Below are 20,536 nucleotides of genomic sequence, written 5' to 3'. Positions count from 1 at the left end.
GATGAGCTCATCTTCACCGCTTAGTGACAGGGACCCGTCACTATCGCTAAATTTGCTATCAGACATTACGACGTCGCGCGTGACAACTTCCAAGCGCAAAGCGCATACGCCTCTGACTGTATTGTGCATTGCGCTTCGGTCGCCCAATGGGCGACCTGCCACCATAAATACCATAACACGCCATAGGTGACGTTGGATGAGAGGGAGTTGAATCCAGCTGCAACTTCCGTCGTCTGCTGTCACGGCATATTCCTTCAAATTTCTCGAAACCCACTTCGTTGTTCTGGTTGAAACTTCGCGACTGTGTTTCTGTAGCACTCTTGAATATAATTTCAGCTAAGTTTCGGAATCGCTCGATCTGTACGAAACCGTCCCTTTAAAAGCAGACGACAAAAGAAAGCTCGATAGGCGGCGCGCGCTCAGCGGCTCTGGCGCTCGGCTTCCGGATAGGCTCACAAACACCATTGAGTATGAAAAAACGGCTAGGAAGCAAGCGAGCTGGTGAAGATGATGCATAATGTAAAAAACCCGAGACTAGGGAACACGAAGGGACAGACACAACGCGAAGTCTGTTCCCCTGGGATGTCGCCACCGGCGTCACGTTGAGCCAAGTGGTCAATCAAGTCAAGTCACGTCATAGTCGCTCGTTGAAAAGGAGGAGGCGGCGTTTCCGACGTTTCTGCTGTTGTTGCAACAGTTTCGGGAGGTGTGTCAGGGCTTCCGCCCTCTTTGTTGCTGCTGTGGGCTGTTGCGTCTTGCTTCTGCACTGTCTCAAGTCCCGAAGGAACGGCCACAGAAGAGATGAAGTACATGACTACATGCTGTTGCAGTTGCTGCACAGTAGAGACAGGAACCAAAATACTGAGCATTTTGGGAGCAGTGAGTGGCGTTTCTATTTGTAAGCTGTACTTAGAAAGTTCGGAAATGCGTTTACGGGACACTTGAACGACACGTACTGTCAGGGACACTTCTAACTTTCTACTCGTTTCCGTGGTCTCGCTCCGATAAGCGCCACGCTAGCGGGCAAGGCCGCAAACAATAAGTGGACTCCTCCGGAGGGGGCCGGGTGCCGACAAGGTATCGCATTGCCGCACGAAGGCCTTAGAAAAAACGTGTAAAAAAAACGTAACAAAAGGGAAGCAGACGTTGTGAGAGGGAATTATATCACTATCTTAATCTGTTGTCACGTGCCGTGCCCTGTTTTGCAAGGAGCAAGAAGATCGCGGTTTGTTACCGCGTCTGCTTTCTCTTGTTACTTTTTCTTTATTGTTTTTTAATCGGTCCTTCCAACGCCTCCGTGCGGCAATGCGATAGCTTGTCGGCACCCGGCCACCCCCTGACGAGTCCACTTTTTTGTTTGCGAGCTTGGCCGCTAGCGTGACGCTTATCGGAGCGAGGCCACGGAAACGAGTAGAAAGTTAGAAGTGTCCCTGACAGTACCTTGTTTCTTTGTAGTACTTCCTTTACAGTAAAGGATACGAGGAAAGAAATGGTGACAAAAGAAATCTGCCGCCGCTTGTATACGCATGTGTACGTCGTCGGATGTTCACATGCTTACCGTGTCTCACTGGATCCGACGTAGAGGTCCCGACAAAAGTTTACGGAACACGCGAGCGGTGTATTTTCTCCTCGGTACGACCAGGGGGATGAACGTGTAGTATATTTCTATTGTCGGGAAAAACTCACGTGACCTCTAGCGTTGGGCCAATCGTTGAACGACGGTTGAGTAGCTTTTTTGCTTTGCTTTTTTCTGTCTCCCTGGGTGACCTGTGACGCTGGGGATGCTTTCCTTTTTCCCACTCTCATCTGTTCCCTACCCTCGCCCCCGCTTTGGCGGTTCTGGGTGGTTGTGGATTTTCGTCCGCGTCGAGTGAAATAAATAACAAAATGCGGGAGGCGTTGGCTGTTTGTTACACAAACTGCTTTATTTTTCGAGATAGATATTTCCAAATCACAAACTGCAATCTGCTGCAGCTTTGCAAAACAGGAACATGATATATGAACATTGTTTCTGAAGTTCGAATGATACGCTGAAGCAACTTTGCATTCACTGATAGCTGATGTCTCACTTGGAAGATTTCACAGTAGAACAACAGTATATTGGCCGCACAGGCACACAGATCCGGCATGACAGAGAACATGTCCGTATCCCTTTGCTGATTGTGTAGGCGCCTGGTTGACCCGCCACAAAGGAACTTGTGCAGCTGCTATGCCAAAAGATGATCCTCCAACCACTTTGAGTGGCTTATCCGTTCTACTGTATCCATGCAGATGCTATCTGAAGCTGATATGGGTTGAGTGCTTATACCTGAACAAGAAAGATAGAGATCAGAAACGCGAAAACCAAAAATTCTGCCTGTCAAACTGCTGCGTATATGCCACAGGTGTGGCGCTATGCTATGCTAACCGGCAGAGTTGAATAGGAACTGACTTACCTGTCATCGGTAGCGGAAAAACACAGTATTCGTCCTTAATCGTTGTCGCACCAAGCAATGCGAAGCAGACCTGCCTTCCACTGATCTATCACGGAATTGACTTGCAGAAGTATCCATGAGGCACAGCTTTCCAGAGTCGGTATCGACAACATGTTAGGACACTAAAAACCATCCAAAGCGGTACCGGCATAGATGCTTTGATTGCGTGCCTGCTGCACCCAACACATTTCGAAACTTTGCTGCGAATTGCACCGGCACCGCCGACACGGTGTCGCCGGCTTGAGCGCGCCAAGGAAAGTTCATAATTTGAAGCCAACCAATGAGCGCTTGCATACCGGGGCAGCGGACTCAGGAGCCAATGGGCTCGTGACGGTTGAGAACTCGCGCTTCGACGTGAAAATTCTGACGTTTCATGACGTTTGATGACGTGAAAAGCTCGCAGCGCCTCACTTTAGTCCGCAAGTGAACTCGCGAGTTTCATTCCCTTGGTACGACACCCTAGCGGCAAGCGGAAGCTGGCGAAATCAGGCCAGTTCACTGCCTCAGAGGGGTGGACGGGTGGACGCGACTACGCTCTTAGCGACACACAGCGGTAGTTTCGGTATGATTACTGTTGTATGTGCCCGCAAAGTGAGTTGGATTTTACTGTTGTGCTCGCCAACAACACGTGATTCAACGATTGTTGAGACAGGGAGCTCGCCGCTATCATCGTGATAACAAGGATGAATCATAGTGGCAACACTTTACAGTGTAGACAAGAGAAAGAAATGTATCTGGTAAACAGTTGCTTTATTATGGACGACGCGTGACGTGCTCATAAACAATTGGCGCTGACATTGATAATTGATTGATTGATAAACAACTGAAGTGAGTCACGAGTTGTTGACGAGCACAACAGTTAAAACTCACTTCGCGGGCATATACAACAGTAATCATACCGAAACTCCCGCTGTGTGTCGCTAAGAGCGCAGTCGTCCACCCCTCTGAGGCAGTGAACTGGCCTGATTTCGCCAGCTTCCGCTTGCCGCTAGGGTGTTGTACCGAGGAGAAAATACACCGCTCGCGTGTTCCGTAAACTTTTGTCGGGACCTGTACACAGCATGTTCCCGGGGGGAGCATGGGGGCAACACATACATAAAAGGAATGAGCAAGTCCACGTGGATCAGCTAGGGCAAGAACTGGAATGTTTCAAAAAAGCCTCCCAAATTTTGTATCTGCCTAGCTCTGTTCCCCCAGTTCGACAATATACTCTTCGTACACACACAGGCCTGATTATTTACAGCACGGCGGATAACATTCGTGTACTGGGTTAATTCCAAGTAAATAAGAAACGAATGTGCTGTTTTCATTAAAAAGCAGACACAGCAGGCAACAAAAATTTACTTGAAATGTTTCGACGCCTTTGCATGCTTCCTCGTCAGACCTGAAAACAAGAACAGCATTCCAGTAAGAGGCCCCATGTGATTGTTGCAAGCATTGTTACCAGCATGAATGTACCAGGATGCTTGAAAGAGAAATTTCTGTAGCCCCACACCTATATTCACATGCTAAAGTTTCTGCATCTTTGAAGTTAGAAGAGTGACCGGTTTTGAGTATGTGTTCAACAAGCTCAGTGCAGCGATTCTCCACTGGTGGCATCCTTATCTGTTGTTGTTCTTTTAGCCTAGTGGCCTTCTTTCTTCCCGTTTTGCCACTGAAGCACGTGTCACATTGTTTGCATTGTAACCTGTATAGAACACTGCATTGGTTCATGTGGGGCACAGAGCCCTTGGGCTGGCATAGCATATTATACAGAGTTTGAAAAGGTTTGAAAGTTGTGCAGATGCCAAGAGGTTTTAAAATACTTCGTACTGCCTCAGACAACTTCACTTAATGTGGCGGTACGCTTGCCTATAGTTGTCTAGATAGCCCACGCATGCATTGCTTCTGGAAGTGCATAACGGGCTACAGTCAGACACGTCCAGCCTAAGTCGATAAAATAAATTTTTGTGGTACTCCCATTCCAACACTGATCCTTTGAAGATCGTCCCACTGGTGCAGGACCACTGAGAAGACGGTCGGGTGTGTCTTTCAAATCATTTGCACTCAGAGGATGCTGACAAGGCATGGCCACTTCATTGCTTCGTCTTGAATATATAATGAAACAGATGGGATAATTTGCATTTCAGTGCTCACAAGCAGTCTGCTTATTACTTATCAATTACTTATTACTCCAGTCCCTTCATATAATATGAACCAGGAAGCCACTCTTTATGCAAAAGAAAAAGGACAAAAAAACAAGATTGTACATTTTCCTGTAGTTCACACTACTTTGTGACATATCACAGGCTTTCTAAAAAAAATGAAAGAAGGCATACAAGAACGAGAAGCGCGATACAAAACTTCCTATCTTATCTGTCTTTGTTGTTTGCAACCAAATTGCCTACTTTGGTAATGAAAAATGTGGAACATAAAGATCTGAAACAAGTCATGGTCATGTTCTAGTTTGACCATTTTACGTTCGTTACTGAATATTTCAAAGCCAATCACACATTGTGAAATGGCATGATCACCTTAAAGGCCTCTGTGGCAACGTTGATGCACGTCTCGACTGCTTGTCTCTCGTAGTGCCGCGCCTGCAACTACTGCTTAACAGGTTATGGGCCAAGGACGCCTTGACGACTAGCACTGGGACACTTGCTGGATAAGAAGATAACCAATACGGAAAGAAGGAATGGCGCTACGAGACGAGCAAGATTGCGAAGCTGACGTTGGGAAAATTATCGTGCCTGGTCCATCAGAGCCAAAGTTGCACTTGTGCAAAAGGGTTGCTGGGAAGCCGTCGACCTGGGATATCCAGGAGCTGAGATGATGGACGACGAGAGGAGAGTCAACAATAAGGCACTCACTTTCCTACTTTTGGTGGTAGAGGACAGCTACCTAGATGACATTGGAGTCTGTGTCCTTGCGCACGAAGCATGCGAAATCCTGCGCGAAATGCACACGAAGTATGGACTGTTGCATATTTTGCAGTTGCATCGTGATTTTGTCAATGTCAAGATGAAGAGTGAAGAGCCCATGAAACAGTATTTGCGCCGGCTCATGAACCTGCACACCATTTCACTCAAAAGCTGAAAAGAACAATGTAACAGCAATAAAATCTGGTCTTGTGAACATGGAACAGATTGAAATAAATTATTGTGATGTCTGTTGCAGTCCATAGCATGTGAAGATTTTTAACCAGCATTTTGATTTTGGTGTTCCTTTTGTGATAAGTTAACAATTTTTTTGCTCTGAAAGGGTCCCAACAGATGCAAAAGTCATTCACTCCCCCCTTTTTTTTTTGCTTGCATTAGCATTACCAGCTGGGTATTTGAGTACTTGATGGAAAACTACCAGACAAATGCAGTACAAGGTACAACATTTTGAAATTCACCTACAGTAAAGTGAAAGTATGTAGTATGTACTTCAAAATCCATTTACAGCACTAGAGTACCTGGGATTTTAGTTTGCCCCATTACTGCTGCTCATTGAAATCTGTATCCAGCAGGCAGATGAACAGTGCAACATGACACTTACCACAGGTGGCACAGCCATTGTAATAAACTGTAATTCTACTTATTGCTTTGCAATAATATTTTTATTTTCAGATCTCATTCATCATTGGGTTCTGCAGTTCCATCACACAAACTGTATTCAACAACGAAAACAATCCTTTCGGTAAGTGCTAGCTTTAAAAAAAAAGTCTCTTGACACTGTTCCACTGTCAGTAAGGCTGGACGTGGAGGCCTGTTATAATTGGAAACTGATCTTTCGGTCCATTCCATAGCAAAACTAGATTGGTTCATTAGAAATGTCAGAACAATTAGTCAGGTGGTGCTGAGCTGCCTTTCTTGAATTCTACTAGAAGCACTAGGATGATGTGACATTGCTGCCACTTGTTTTTCTTTGCTTTTGTGATATTTAGTGATGCTGTAGCACGTTGCGATGTCACCAAGAGTACTATAAGAATGTTGTTCTTGCGCTATACATCCTTTATATGAATGTACTACATGACTAGGGTTGCCACCAGGCCGGTATTATACTGGCATGACCGGTTATTTGCTCACTCTTCTGGTAGGAAGGGGATACCGACAGCCTTTTGCCGGTATTTATGGCTCGAGACCTTTCATAGGGGCTTTTGCAGGGGTTTTCCCTTCAACATTCCACTACAGCTTGAAAAAATCTGGAGCACAGACCCAATTCCGCAGTCATCAGTCGTTTTCTTAGTTATTCATTATTATCATTGTGGGGTATGGTGAGTAGAAGAACTCCGGAAACTGCGTTGAAAGGGCGGTTGGCTCGTCTGGAACGATGGGAGGGGTTGACAGGAGAGGAGTGGAAGTAAGTTGTACGTTGAGCGTCTCGTGAGTAAAGCTTAATGACTCTACAACTTGTGTGTCCGTGATTGCCGGGCTACGCTTTGTGAAAGAACGCATTGTTATTAAGTCTTGTGTTCGGATGGGACAAGATCAGTGGTCGTACAAAGCTGTTGGTGGTTGTGTTGAGCCAGCTAGAACTTAGGTGGTATGCAACCATCATGAGATCTTTGCCTGCAAAGAAGGGATTGTCTGCGTCAATGCGTTTTTTAAAGTAAATGGCTGAGCAATTTCTAACGTCAATAATCCAGCCACACACGGGAACATTGAACATATGTTTCCCTGTATTATCTTGAGCGAGCGTGCTCGTCCACCCCTCACCCATTTTCCTTTTCCCGCAAGCCTTTCCTCCTTTTCCTCTATTCCACCTCCTCTCCCTCAGTCTGTATTTTTCGCTACGAAAGGTGGCCTCACAAAATTATTCGACAGGGACAAAACACGTGGTAGCTAAGGACAAGGTGGGGCTTGGCTTCTGTCCTTCTCTTCCCTTGCGAAAGGTACCACTGAAATGGTGTTGAAAAAGAAAGCAGGTGGCTATTACATTTTTGACATAATCCTCCTCCCCAACCTTTGTGTCTGTACAGTAGAGCATGTTAGATAAGCATTCATTAAGAGATACACGCTGTTATGTAGAAAAGATTATGGAAAGTGTAAAGGTTTTACTTTCTCTCTAGTGCTTCGTGCATCTTTTTCTTTCAGATCTCCGTGAGATAGCAGTGTCTCAAGCTGTGTTCTGTGCCATCGGGGCTCTGCTGGCTGTCCTTTGCATGATGGGAGCAGTTAAGGTAAGTTGTACACAAATAAGTCTAAGGCTTTCACCAAGCAGTGTCACAAATGCATGGTTGCTCAACAAACTTGCATTGGTTGAATAATATATATAATTTATATAACACAAGGAAGTTGCCCCAGAAAAATGGCAGATTATGAGGTAGTTTTTGTCCTTCCCCACAGGAAAGGTGCTTTTCCCTTGCCCATAAAGTGGGGAAGAACAAGAGTTACTGACTTGTTTGCATTTACGGACCAGGGAATAGTGCATTTCCAGGGCGGTGACAATAATGGCCTCAAAATCTCCCATATGTCTGGGGCGTTTGAAGAGGTCATTAGTTAAAACTAATCTGGCAATACTCCAGGAGGTTGCCGTGCAGCCATAAAGTGGCCAGTTAGGTTTTTTGAAGAATACTCAGCGCCACTGTGGCAGTCGCAGTGCAGGTTGGAAGTTGTCAGGGAAAACATGTATGCCTTGCTTTTCCTATCGTCTCTGAATTTTGTTTACTTTTGCAATGATGCCCATAAACAACCAAGTGTGGTCTACTGAACGGTGCACCAGTAAGTGAGTACAAGAGCTAGTAAAAAACATAGGGTACACAACTACAGATTCTTTTCACTCATTTTAATCAAATGATCACTTATTTTAGTCCACCGGTTAACCAACTTAATCTGCTGGTCAATCAGTTTAATTCAGTGGTCGCTCAATTTAATCCATCCGATTTGCAAATGTATATACCCGTCGTGGAAATTGTCACGACTGAGACTTTTATGATTATGCCCATGTTTCATGAGTTTATGACCACTGATCCAACAACCCCTGGTTTTTCTGTGTCATGCAATGTTTCATGACTGCTTTTGGTTATTATGACATTACGTGACTATTTTTGACCCACATGGCATCACTTTGTCTCCCTCCAACCACCCATGCTGAAAAAAGGTGCCATGCGATGTTTTAGGATTCCCTTTGGTAATTATGACATTTCATTATGCGCCTAAGCCAGTCACTGATGTCTGAAGGTCTGTAAGCGTCATGTGTCAAGGAGAATACCTAGGCCCTTAACAGAAGGATCTTGTGTTATATTAATGGAAGCAAGGAAATCTGTGACGTGGATGACATTGATTTTTCGGGTAACAGAGAACAGTTTTTGAAGGATTAATACATTCAGCATTTTGTTCGCACACCAGCCATGAATGCGAGTGATAGTCTTGTAATGAAATTATCGATTTTGTCAATGAATCAAAGTAACATATCATCAGCATATTGTGCCACTTGGTAGTTCTGCACACAGTTAGATTATTAACAAATATATGTTTAAAAAAAGTATTGGCCCCGAGGTGGAGCCCCAGGGGCCATAGGTCGGCGAATTCATTCATGATGGCCTTCACCGACTTCATTCACCATCACCTCATAGAGAATGATGTGATGTTGAATGAAGGGCATGATGTGATGTGAAGTTGAAGTTGAGGTTGAATGAAGGGCTATGATGTGATGTGAAGTTGATGTTGAAGTTGAATGAAGGGCTATGATGGGGATTTGAAGTTGAAGTCCGCGTGATGGGTTTTGAAGTTGAAGTCCGCGTGATGGGTTTTGAAGTTGAAGTCCGCGTGATGGGTTTTGAAGTTGAAGTCCGCGTGATGGGTTTTGAAGTTGAAGTCCGCGTGATGGGTTTTGAAGTTGAAGTCCGCGTGATGGGTTTTGAAGTTGAAGTCCGCGTGATGGGTTTTGAAGTTGAAGTCCGCGTGATGGGTTTTGAAGTTGAAGTCCGCGTGATGGGTTTTGAAGTTGAAGTCCGCGTGATGGGTTTTGAAGTTGAAGTCCGCGTGATGGGTTTTGAAGTTGAAGTCCGCGTGATGGGTTTTGAAGTTGAAGTCCGCGTGATGGGTTTTGAAGTTGAAGTCCGCGTGATGGGTTTTGAAGTTGAAGTCCGCGTGATGGGTTTTGAAGTTGAAGTCCGCGTGATGGGTTTTGAAGTTGAAGTCCGCGTGATGGGTTTTGAAGTTGAAGTCCGCGTGATGGGTTTTGAAGTTGAAGTCCGCGTGATGGGTTTTGAAGTTGAAGTCCGCGTGATGGGTTTTGAAGTTGAAGTCCGCGTGATGGGTTTTGAAGTTGAAGTCCGCGTGATGGGTTTTGAAGTTGAAGTCCGCGTGATGGGTTTTGAAGTTGAAGTCCGCGTGATGGGTTTTGAAGTTGAAGTCCGCGTGATGGGTTTTGAAGTTGAAGTCCGCGTGATGGGTTTTGAAGTTGAAGTCCGCGTGATGGGTTTTGAAGTTGAAGTCCGCGTGATGGGTTTTGAAGTTGAAGTCCGCGTGATGGGTTTTGAAGTTGAAGTCCGCGTGATGGGTTTTGAAGTTGAAGTCCGCGTGATGGGTTTTGAAGTTGAAGTCCGCGTGATGGGTTTTGAAGTTGAAGTCCGCGTGATGGGTTTTGAAGTTGAAGTCCGCGTGATGGGTTTTGAAGTTGAAGTCCGCGTGATGGGTTTTGAAGTTGGAGTCCGCGTGATGGGTTTTGAAGTTGGAGTCCGCGTGATGGGTTTTGAAGTTGAAGTCCGCGTGATGGGTTTTGAAGTTGAAGTCCGCGTGATGGGTTTTGAAGTTGAAGTCCGCGTGATGGGTTTTGAAGTTGAAGTCCGCGTGATGGGTTTTGAAGTTGAAGTCCGCGTGATGGGTTTTGAAGTTGAAGTCTGTGTGATGGGATTTGAAGTTGAAGTCTGTGTGATGGGATTTGAAGTTGAAGTCTGTGTGATGGGATTTGAAGTTGAAGTCTGTGTGATGGGATTTGAAGTTGAAGTCTGTGTGATGGGATTTGAAGTTGAAGTCTGTGTGATGGGATTTGAAGTTGAAGTCCGCGTGATGGGATTTGAAGTTGAAGTCGGCGTGTGTGGGTTTGGAAGTCGAAGTCCGTGTGTTGGGTTTTGAAGTCAGCGCGATGCTTTTTAAGGGGAAGTCAGCGCGATGCTTTTTAAGGGGAAGTCAGCGGGATGGGTTTTGAAGCTGAAGTCTGCGCGATGGATTTTGAAGATGACGGATAGGTTTCGAAGTCCTCATAATAGGTTTGGAAGCCGACAATGTTTAGTCGATGTGTGACGTTCACGTGTCGTGACTGTTACTTGTGCGAACGCGTGCGGGGTGAATGGCAAATGTGTATTGGAGTGCACCGAGCGAACATAAACGCTTCGCGTTTCGTGTCTGGTGTGGACGTATGGGCCTGACACTGCAGATGCGTGGCGGACTTCCTCCCCCCCTCCACTTGTTGTGTATCGGCGGTCGCAGGGAGGGAAAGTGTTTGGAACGCGTTACTCTCTGGCGTTGTGGGGCGCGGAGGGCAATGTCATGTAGCCGGAGGCAACTGTATGTTGCGAATGTGACCGGTAGATTAGATCGAGATGCGATTTGGCGTTCTGCGGTCGCGCTGTCCTCGTTGCGGTTGTTCAGTTTGACTCATTTGCTCGCCTACAGCTATAATGTGCGTATATATGTATATTGGATGGGTTTGGATTTGAGCCTCCGCCTTCGGTCGCGTACGCGCGTTTTACTAGACGACAGTAGATTGCCGCCGTGCTGACGAAGTGTCTTCTTAGATTGCTTATTTTTCCTTTGTGTGATTGGGATCCAAATAGGACAAGATCGGGCTGGCATTGTTTTTGTGGACGTCTTTTATTTTAAATGTAATACACAGAGGTCACTATAGGTCTCATTTATCTGAGTACATTTACATTTATCTGAGTACATTTATCTGAGGTGCATAGGTCATGTTTTGGGGGATTATGTGTTCGGCATGCATGTAGCATCCATCGGACACAAGTGTTCCATCAGAGCACGCAGCTGCTATTTCTTAATTCATCGCCAATAAAGTACATTTCAGCAGAGGCGGGAAAGTTAATTACCACTCAAAAGTTGCTAGTTACGAGTTACGTCATTAAGCTAAATGTTTCATGAAGTTACAACCTTCAAGTTATCAAAATGAAATTAAGTGAGAAATGAAAGTTCTTGCTACCATGCCGAAATTAAGTTTGGAGCGGAGTTCCGAATATACCTTGTCAATTGGGCACAAAGTGAGAATTGGAATTCGAAGTTCTGCGAGTTCCCATTTTCCGCGCACATTTCATAGAACCTTGCCAGTGGCCTTATCACCTTTCCCGTAAAAAAATGCACTCCACGCACTCCAAACGAACGCTCTGCTGCGACCTAACTCAGAAGCACGTCAGAATTGCGTTTGTGTACATCCAGTACATCGCGCTGCAACAAGGCGGAGCAGACAGGCTGCTGGCGCCGCGCGCGTGCAAGGGGTGGGGTCACTGTCGTCGGATTTTTCAGCAGTAAAATAAAAAGAAAGGAGCCCGCGTTGTGCGTTCTGCCTGCTTGGACCTGAAGCGAAATAGAAATTTCTAACTTTGCTCATGATACTTTGGCGAAGTTGCCTCAAGAAGTGACTAACACTACAGTCACGTGATTATGATGAGAGGTTGTTTCAAACATCAAATAAAAATAGGCAAGAGTGAAAATTGTTGTAAACTGTGTCGACACATATTTATTCACAGATTGTGAGAGAGGAAAAGAAACAGTTTCACAGACTGTAAATTGGTGGTCTTCCGGGCTCCTTGCAGTCTTCACTTCAATTTGCGCCTCACATTCTGTATGTATTACATGTGTCCAAACGCCAAGGTCGTTAAGAATTCTCTTAGTGTTCGTCTGTATATACCCTCCTCGGAGGAAAATAATACAATGGGTTACACTTTTCCGAGGACAGATTCTCAGTTTTTGGTGTCAGTGATTTATCCAGACCATGATACATCCCTGTGACACCCCACACCCCAAACAAACAAGTTTGGCGACACCCCCTGCAAAAAAGGGGGCTTGCCGTTTCACCTGTAATGACATGTCGGTAATTATACGTGTAAAGCTGTTATCAAGTAGCGGTAATAATGACCACGCCCCCTGCTTGGGATTCCGGATGAACCACTGCAGTGGTGTATTGCATGAAAGAATTAGAGTAAAAACATATGTCCAGTGAAGGTGATTGCAGGTCGCTGAATTCGTTCATGACGGCTATTTCCAGTGTCACTAAGCATCATGTCACAAGAACTCATGTAATACTGAGTGGCTGGCCACGATGTATTCCGATGCCGAAGCTAATACCCCCGCGTCACGAGTGAAAAATGGCACGGCGGAAAAGCCAGACGTACGAAGCCACATGATCGTGCAATGACCGGCAGACACGGCGATCGTACGAAGTCATATGAACGTTCAATGTGCCGGCAGGCAAGGGTATCGTACGAAGCCACATGAACCTGCAATGTGCTATGCGCTCACTTAGCTGTCAACAACGGGCGCAATATTGTGCAACAACCCTACCGCGTAAGCAACATACCTCCCGCCGCCGTTCACATGCGACAGCGGAGGTCAAACGTTGCATCCCTCCCTTTCCTCCTTTCTTGGTGCACCCTGCTTCCAAGCCCAACCCAGAGCAAGGCGACCGCACCCTATAAAGAGCATACCCCTCCTCCGCTTACGCTTTCGCCGCCACTACCAGGAAATCCACGCTAACAGGGGCGAGGAAGACGCCAACGTCGTAATCCTCCAGCAGCGAGCAGCCGGGCACACCAACGTAGGCCTTCGTTGGTATTCAACTTCAAAACCCCATCAGCGGTCACCCGAAGCCACATAAACGCGCAATGTGCTATGCGCTCACTTATCTGTCAACAACGGGCGCAATATTGTGCAACAACCCTACCGCGCAAGCAATACACCTTCCGCAGTTCACATGCGACAGCGGAGGTCAAACGTGGCATCCCTCCCTTTCTTCCTTCATTGGTAAACCCTGCTTCCAAGTCCAACCGAGTGCAGGCTGACCGCACCCTCCAAGCAGTATACCCCTCCTTCGCTTACGCTTTTGCTGCCACTACCAGGAAACCCACGCAAACACAGGCGAGCAGGACGCTAGCGTCGTAATCCTGCAGCCGGGCACACCCCACGTAGGCCTTTCTTGGAGTTCAACTTCAAAAACCCCATACCGACTTCAGAACCCATCATAGGAATTCAACTTCAAAACCCCATCACAAACTTCAGCTTCAAAATTCATCACCGACTTCAGAACCCATCATATGAATTCAACTTCAAAGCCCCATCACAAACTTCAACTTCAAAATCCATCACTGACTTCAGAACCCATCATAGGAATTCAACTTCAAAACCGCGATGGGATCTGAAGTTGAATTCTGATGATGGGTTCTGAAGTTGAATGATGGGTTATGATGTGATGGATTCTGAAGTTGAAGTTGAATGATGTGATGTGATGTGATGTGTTCTGAAGTTGAAGTTGAATGATGGGTTATGATGTGATGAATTCTGAAGTTGAAGTTGAATGATGGGTTATGAAGTGATGAATTCTGAGGTTGAAGTTTAGTTACGGGCTCGTGATGTGATGTGATGTGATGGGTTTTGCGGAAAACTGACCATGATGTGATGTTGAATGAATTCTTAGCAAAATGCCGACCTATGCCAGGGGCACACCAGAGGTCATAATGCACACATACGAAAATTTGTCTTTTTTTTTTATCTAACAGTATTAGAACACTTGTGCATAAAGCACCAAAACAGTATTAGAACAATCACTCATATATGAAGCGAACCAGTAGGGGGGAAACCATAGTGTGAAAACTTGGTGAACAATAAAGCGTGATTTATTGAGTCAAAGGCCTCGGATAGGTCGAGATACAGAGTCAACTTGCCTGTAGTTTTGAATATACACACTGAGATAATTACCACGTGGCAGGATTTGTTTCGATGGACCTACTGGATGTAAAACCATGCTGTGTAGGAGACGAGTTTTGGCAATAGAAAGAGACCTAATTCAACACAACTTTATCCGATCCTGGCAAACCCAAACAATACAGAAATAGACCTATAGTTACCTACTTCATCCCATAGGCACCACCTTTGTATACAGGTATAACAGTGGCCCTTTTCCACAATGAGTGAAAGACCGAGCTTTGTAATGACATATTAATGGGTGCCATAAGTATTTGAATTAACTGTGATTCACAAGCTGTGATAATAAAATTAAGGACACAATCACTGCCAGCTGAAGTGCTAGATTTCAGGTTCATAATGGCACGACAAACTTCACTGACACGACAGTCTGAACACTAGAGTCCCCAGTCATCATGAAGTTGTTGCTTGAAAACTAGAGGGGGTGGCACATAACAATTAATTGTAGACATGGTCGGAGTAAAAACCAAGAAGAAAAAACTTTTGAGGAATAGCAGAGGGTGCAGTGATGAGACACCCAACTTGCATTAAAGTAATGCAGTTCGTATCAGGTGAAGTCTGGTCTCTGACAAACTTCCAAAAGGATCTGAGCAGTGTACGTTGTTGGGCTAGTTGGTGCATTGCAGTACAGAAGATAGCGCTAAGAACAGACGACCGCTGAGAAGATGTAGACGCTCGTCCAGTCTACATCTTCTCAGTGGTCGTCTTTTCTTGGCGCTATCTGCTGTATTCCAAAAGGATTTTGGATTATTACACAAGAAAGACTAAGCAAATTTTTCTGGAAAGTGGTCACGCTTATACAGTCACTCTTTTATAACGAACTTCAGGAGACCGCGGAAAATCTTCGTTGTAAAGGTAACTTCGTTAAAAGGGATGTTTCAAAGGAAAAATGCCTTAAAGTACTAACAATCTTGTTTGTTGGTAGAATTTCGTTGGTCTGATCAACACACCTCAGACATTCAACCTACAATAGACATGGAACCTTATCTGTGTTTTGACCTTTTTACATCCCTCGCAATAATAAACCGCGAAATTGTGTGACGAAAACAGCAACCAGAAAACGTGGAGGGGACAGCTTCTGGCAATGTTGCACGTCACCATTCTGCAAGTCGGCTTCACCTAATGCATGTGTGCTTTAGGAGAAGCCTGCTTTACGAGCGCGCGACTCGCGGATGGAAAGCACGTGCTGGGCCTTTTGAATCATCTAGCGAATTTCGGCAGCATAGGCCAAAAACGAAGACACAAAAGCGTAATGACGGGCCATTCACTGACAGTAATAGAAAATGAACAGTCACTGTCTATTTTCCTGCCTCAATTTTTATTTTGCTTTAATTCTTTTGATACGAATTTCGGATGATGCGAATTTTTTTCTGCGACTATCCTTGCGTTTGCTGACCAAGAGCGAGGGAGGCTGGCCAAAAGGAGGACGCTGAGGGCAGACACTTCCCAAGCCTCTGCTCTCGCCTAAGAGATGGCGCAGCGTTACTGTTGTTTCGCGCCAAGAAGCAGGTCGCACAGTCGAGGTCCACGAATCCCGACTGAGTCCCACCCACGTGATCAAGTCATCCGGTTGGACAGATGCCAGGAGGATGAACACCTGTTCTACGAGGGTGGTTCCATAAATTTCCGGCCCGACCAACTTTTAATAGAGACGAAACAAGTGTATCACTTTTCGACATAGTCACCCTTAACTTCGATGCACTTTTGACATCTTTCAACCTGCATTCTTATACCCTTGAAAAAATAGTCCGAAGTTTTGTCCGCAAAATGCTGGAAAACTGCCTCTTGCACCTCACTATCGTTTTGAAATCTCCGTCCTCTGAGATCCCTCTTCAAGTTTGAGAACAGGAAGTAGTCACTCGGTGCCAACTCTGGACTGTAGGGTGGGTAGTGGATTTCTTCGAAGCCGCACTCCTTCAGTGCAGCCTTGGCAACAGAAGCCGTGTGGACAGGGGCATTGTCCTGGAGCAACCGGACACCTCGACTCAACCTGCCGCGCCTCTTTTCCTTGATGGCGTCTCGCAGCCGGTGCAGGAGTGAAGCATAATAAGTCGCATTCACTGTGGTGTTCCTCTCTTTGAAGTCGATGAGGAGGATCCCGTGACAATCCCAAAATATTGTTGCCATGATCTTCTTTGTGGATTGTGTGACCTTGGCTTTTCTTGGGGGTGCTTCTCCTGGTTTGCGCCATTCCATCGACTCCTTTTTCGAAAGAGGATCATAGTAGAGCACCATAGTCTCATACCCTGTGACAATTGACTTCAATATTTCTTCTTCGTTCTCTTGACAGAGCTCCAAAAACTCTTTGGCACAGACGACACGCTGTTGCATTATTTTCCACATACGCTTCCAATTCTGTGCGCCTAAAACCTTTTAACACGTTCTACGCCTCCTAGCTAAGAGTGCTAAACGGTTAAAATGGCTGTGACAGAAATGCAGAGTCTGTAAAAAATTTCTAAGTGCTCACATTTTCGTTTTTTTGGGGGCATAAACCCTCATTAAAAAGAGCATCAACCTTCAACAGGTATTGGCACGAAAGTGCCATGCTTTGCAATCACACAGAAGAGATTTGGTTGTCTCGACATAAAGCCCCAAATTATTACTCTTTGTTATGCAGCTGTTCTGTTATGGTTCACTGCACATTTTCTTCGGATAGAAACTCTTCTCTTTGCTTTTAAAATTTACTTCTGGCATATGCCTACTGGGAAAGGTTCTTGTTTGTCAGTGCAGCATTAAATGGAACTGCTCTTCATTAATTTTTGATTTACAGTTTCATGCAGAAGCAACGTCACTTGATCTTCCCATATCTCGTGTTTCAAGGGATCTATATGGCCTACATGGTGGTCTTTTCTACGTTTCTTATTCTTGCAATGGGTGCTCTAGGAGTTAGCCATGTAAGTTCAGAACGAATTGATTTTATCTATTTTGTGTACTCATACAGCTGAGCTAGGCTGTAGTGCTACACCAGGGCGTCATCTGTGCCGAAGCACTTGAACTACTGCTGACAGTTTGAGAGTCAGGCTGTCATGTGAAGTAGTGCCACATGTCTGAGAGTTGAGCACTACAGCAGAAGACAAATTGTAATGTTAAGAGGGCATACCAGCTCTCCGTCCCCATGTATTTTCTATGGGGCATGATTTATGATTTTTCTCACACTAATAGACAGATATTAACACTGGTGGTCGCATTGGAAAGAGGAAGCTGAGATGGGTCGTTTCTGAAGTCCAGAACTCCGAAGTTTGCTTTATTTTATTTTTATGATGGTGTCGTAAAGACGAAAAAAAACACATTATTTTCGTGACCTCTCTTTCAAGACATTTTTCCATTTCTACTGTGAGCAGAGAAGAAGTGTTGGTTAGAACAGACTTAAAAATGTCATTGGAACAGGATATGGATATTCAATGTCGAGAAGGGGAAGAGGAGAAAGATACTATCACAGGAGCGGCATGAATGAAAACAACGCAGACTGCAGGAAACCACATGCGAGTTATGTTATTTGTACAATTCTTAAAGTGTGTCTCGTGGAATAAGGCATGAAGCAGGGTGATTTATTCATCGGCAATCATTCTTTTCTCCACCATCTTGAGGACAACATGAGCGCCTGTATAGGTAGTTGGAGAGGCATAGGTTCCACTTTACAACGTGCATCCGAAGTGCCAATCAATGTGAACACAACTTTTACGGATGCATACAGTAACAGAGGAGAATATTTGCAGTTTGTAAACTACAGAAGGCCGCAATACAAACAAATGAGAGGGTGCACATCTCAGTGATGTAATGTGTGTTCCAATATGTGAAGTACAGGTTTCCCCGTCGTATTTAAATCTTATACCGCGGAATTTAATCCTTATGCCGCCACTTTTAATCCTTATACCGTGGGATTTAATCCGAAATTCTCTGGTTATCTTTTCATTACTCTTTTCACTACAATGCGACAGTGTGGGACTACCCGTATGATTTATTACCTGTTTTGACTATTTCCTCATTTACAGTTATACACTGACTTTTTTGTGACTATCACTGCTCAGTGCACTACTCTGATAGTATGGGACTACCTGCATAATTTATGACCTGATATGACGATTTCTTTGTTTGCGGCTATAAATTTACTTTCTATGACTATGCCTATTCCTACCTACATGATTTATGACCTGTTTTGGCTACTTCCTCGTTTACAACTGTAAATTTACTTTTTATGAGTATGCCTCCGCTATGCACTACTATGGGATGGTATGGTACCTGCATAATTTATGTTAAAAAGCGATAAAAACCGGGCTGTTTGGTGGTACATCTAAAAGCGATAAAACCCCGGGTAAAACCTGCACCGGGGTTTTATCGCTTTTAGATAATTTATGGCCTGTTTTGACAATTTCCTTGTTGATAACTATATATTCACTTTTTGTGATTTTTGCTGCTCAATAAATTACTATGTGATAGTATGGGACTACCTGTATGATTTATAACAGTCTGTTCAGACTATTTCCTTGTTTATGGCTATAAATTGACTTTTTACAACTATTAGATCTCTATGCACTACAACAGGATGGTATGGGACAACCTGCATGATTTATGGCCTATTTTTACTATTTGATTATTTACGGCTGTAATTTGACTTTTGATGACTAGGACTGCTCTGTGCACTACAGTAGTGTAGTATGGGACTACCTGCATCATATAGGACATGTCATGAGTATTTTCTTTCTTACGCCTATAAATGAACTTTTTATGACAATGATTACTACGTGCACTACTGTGGGACAGTATATGGGGTCACCTGGAACTACCGCGAACTACCTCGGAAGTAATTGCTCTGAAGCTGAGACATATATACAATCACAACAAAACCGTCAAGTTGCCTGGGAACTGGGAAATGTAAGTAATGTAACTGGGAAAACTGGGAAACTGCCTGGGAAATGAAAGTTGGTCAGCAATGACAGGCACATCACAGTATCACATCCTGGTCATCAGTTCTTTATAATGCTCTTCATGTTCCCCTACAATTTATCGCTTCATTTATCTCGTGCGTCACAGGCCTTCTATGTTAAAATGATGTGGGTCCCGATCTTGAATCCTAACATAGCAAGCGTTATTGTGGAGGTAGCCTGATACTATCCCGTCATGGTGTAAGGAGTAGTCGTAATTATAAGAAGTCCATTTGTAGGTGTAAACCAGGAAATTGTCATAGCAAGTCATAAATCGTGCAGTCATATATTATCCCATTGGAATGCAAGAAGTACTAGTTGTATTTATAAAGTTAATTTGGAGCTCAAACCATGAAACAGTCATAACATGTCATAAATTGTGCAGGTAGTCTCATACTATCCCTGGCTGAACGCAGCCCACCAATGCTCTGCTCTCAAAGCTCTTTTGACCTTTCTGGACACAATCAGACTTCGATCCTTATTGTAAAAGGGCTCATTATTTAATTCCCCATGTCACCACCAGCATTGCAGTAGAGTATCGCCTCTGGCGATGGAACTCACCATTCATCATCTTAAAATAAAGTTGTTTTTGTATCCCATTATAGTACAGAGTAGTCGTAGTCATAAAAAGACAATTTGAAGCTGTAAACCAGGGTATTGTTACAACAGGTCATAGATTATGTAGGTAGTCTTATAATATCCCTTTGTTGTGCAAAGAATAGTCATTCATAAAAATCAATTTGTGGCTACAAACCAGGAAATAGTTATAACAGGTCATAAACCATCCATGTATCTCAAATTATCCCATGGTAGTTAAAATAGTACTCGTCATAAAAAGTCAATTTACAGTTCTAAACAAGGAAATAGTCACAACAGGTCAAAAATAAAGCAGGGAGTCCTGTACTATACCATAGTAGTGCATAGAGCAGTCAGTCATAAAAATTCAGTTTATAACTGCAAACGAGGAAATAGTCAAAACAGGTCATAAATCGTTCAGGTAGTTCCACACTGTCGCAATTTCAATTTTTGAAATTGAGGGCATTTTCTGTCGTGCTTTGTTATTGGGAGTTTCTGGGTGTTTCTACTAAAATCGTGTTAATCAAGCTGCCAATATGAATGCGCTTCGCACACATGAAACACTTTTGTTTGTATCTCGATTACAATTCACTTGCCTTCACAGAGCACAAAGATAATACGTTACACATTTGAGTGTTACATCCTGACTTGTTTACATACATAATCTGTT

The 20,536-nt window shown here is 44.4% G+C and overlaps 1 protein-coding gene across 4 annotated transcripts in view; it reads left to right on the top strand.

The window, feature by feature from the left end:
* Positions 1-492: 492 nt before the first annotated feature.
* The window catches only part of LOC135396094 (uncharacterized), a 36,285-nt gene continuing 16,241 nt past the window's right edge, over positions 493-20,536 (top strand). The window contains exons 1-4 of one of the 4 annotated variants that reach the window (XM_064627134.1): positions 493-879; positions 6,065-6,134; positions 7,532-7,617; positions 17,149-17,262. In XM_064627134.1, the coding sequence (XP_064483204.1) occupies positions 802-879; positions 6,065-6,134; positions 7,532-7,617; positions 17,149-17,262 (348 nt within the window). In that variant the 5' untranslated portion in view covers positions 493-801. The remainder of the gene's footprint in view (positions 880-6,064; positions 6,135-7,531; positions 7,618-17,148; positions 17,263-20,536) is intronic. The other 3 variants (XM_064627135.1, XM_064627133.1, XM_064627136.1) reach the window with 3 other exon arrangements.

Source organism: Ornithodoros turicata, chromosome 5 (genome assembly GCF_037126465.1).
Source record: "Ornithodoros turicata isolate Travis chromosome 5, ASM3712646v1, whole genome shotgun sequence".
NCBI lineage: Eukaryota > Metazoa > Arthropoda > Arachnida > Ixodida > Argasidae > Ornithodoros > Ornithodoros turicata.
This window is presented reverse-complemented; position numbering and strand designations above follow the sequence as displayed.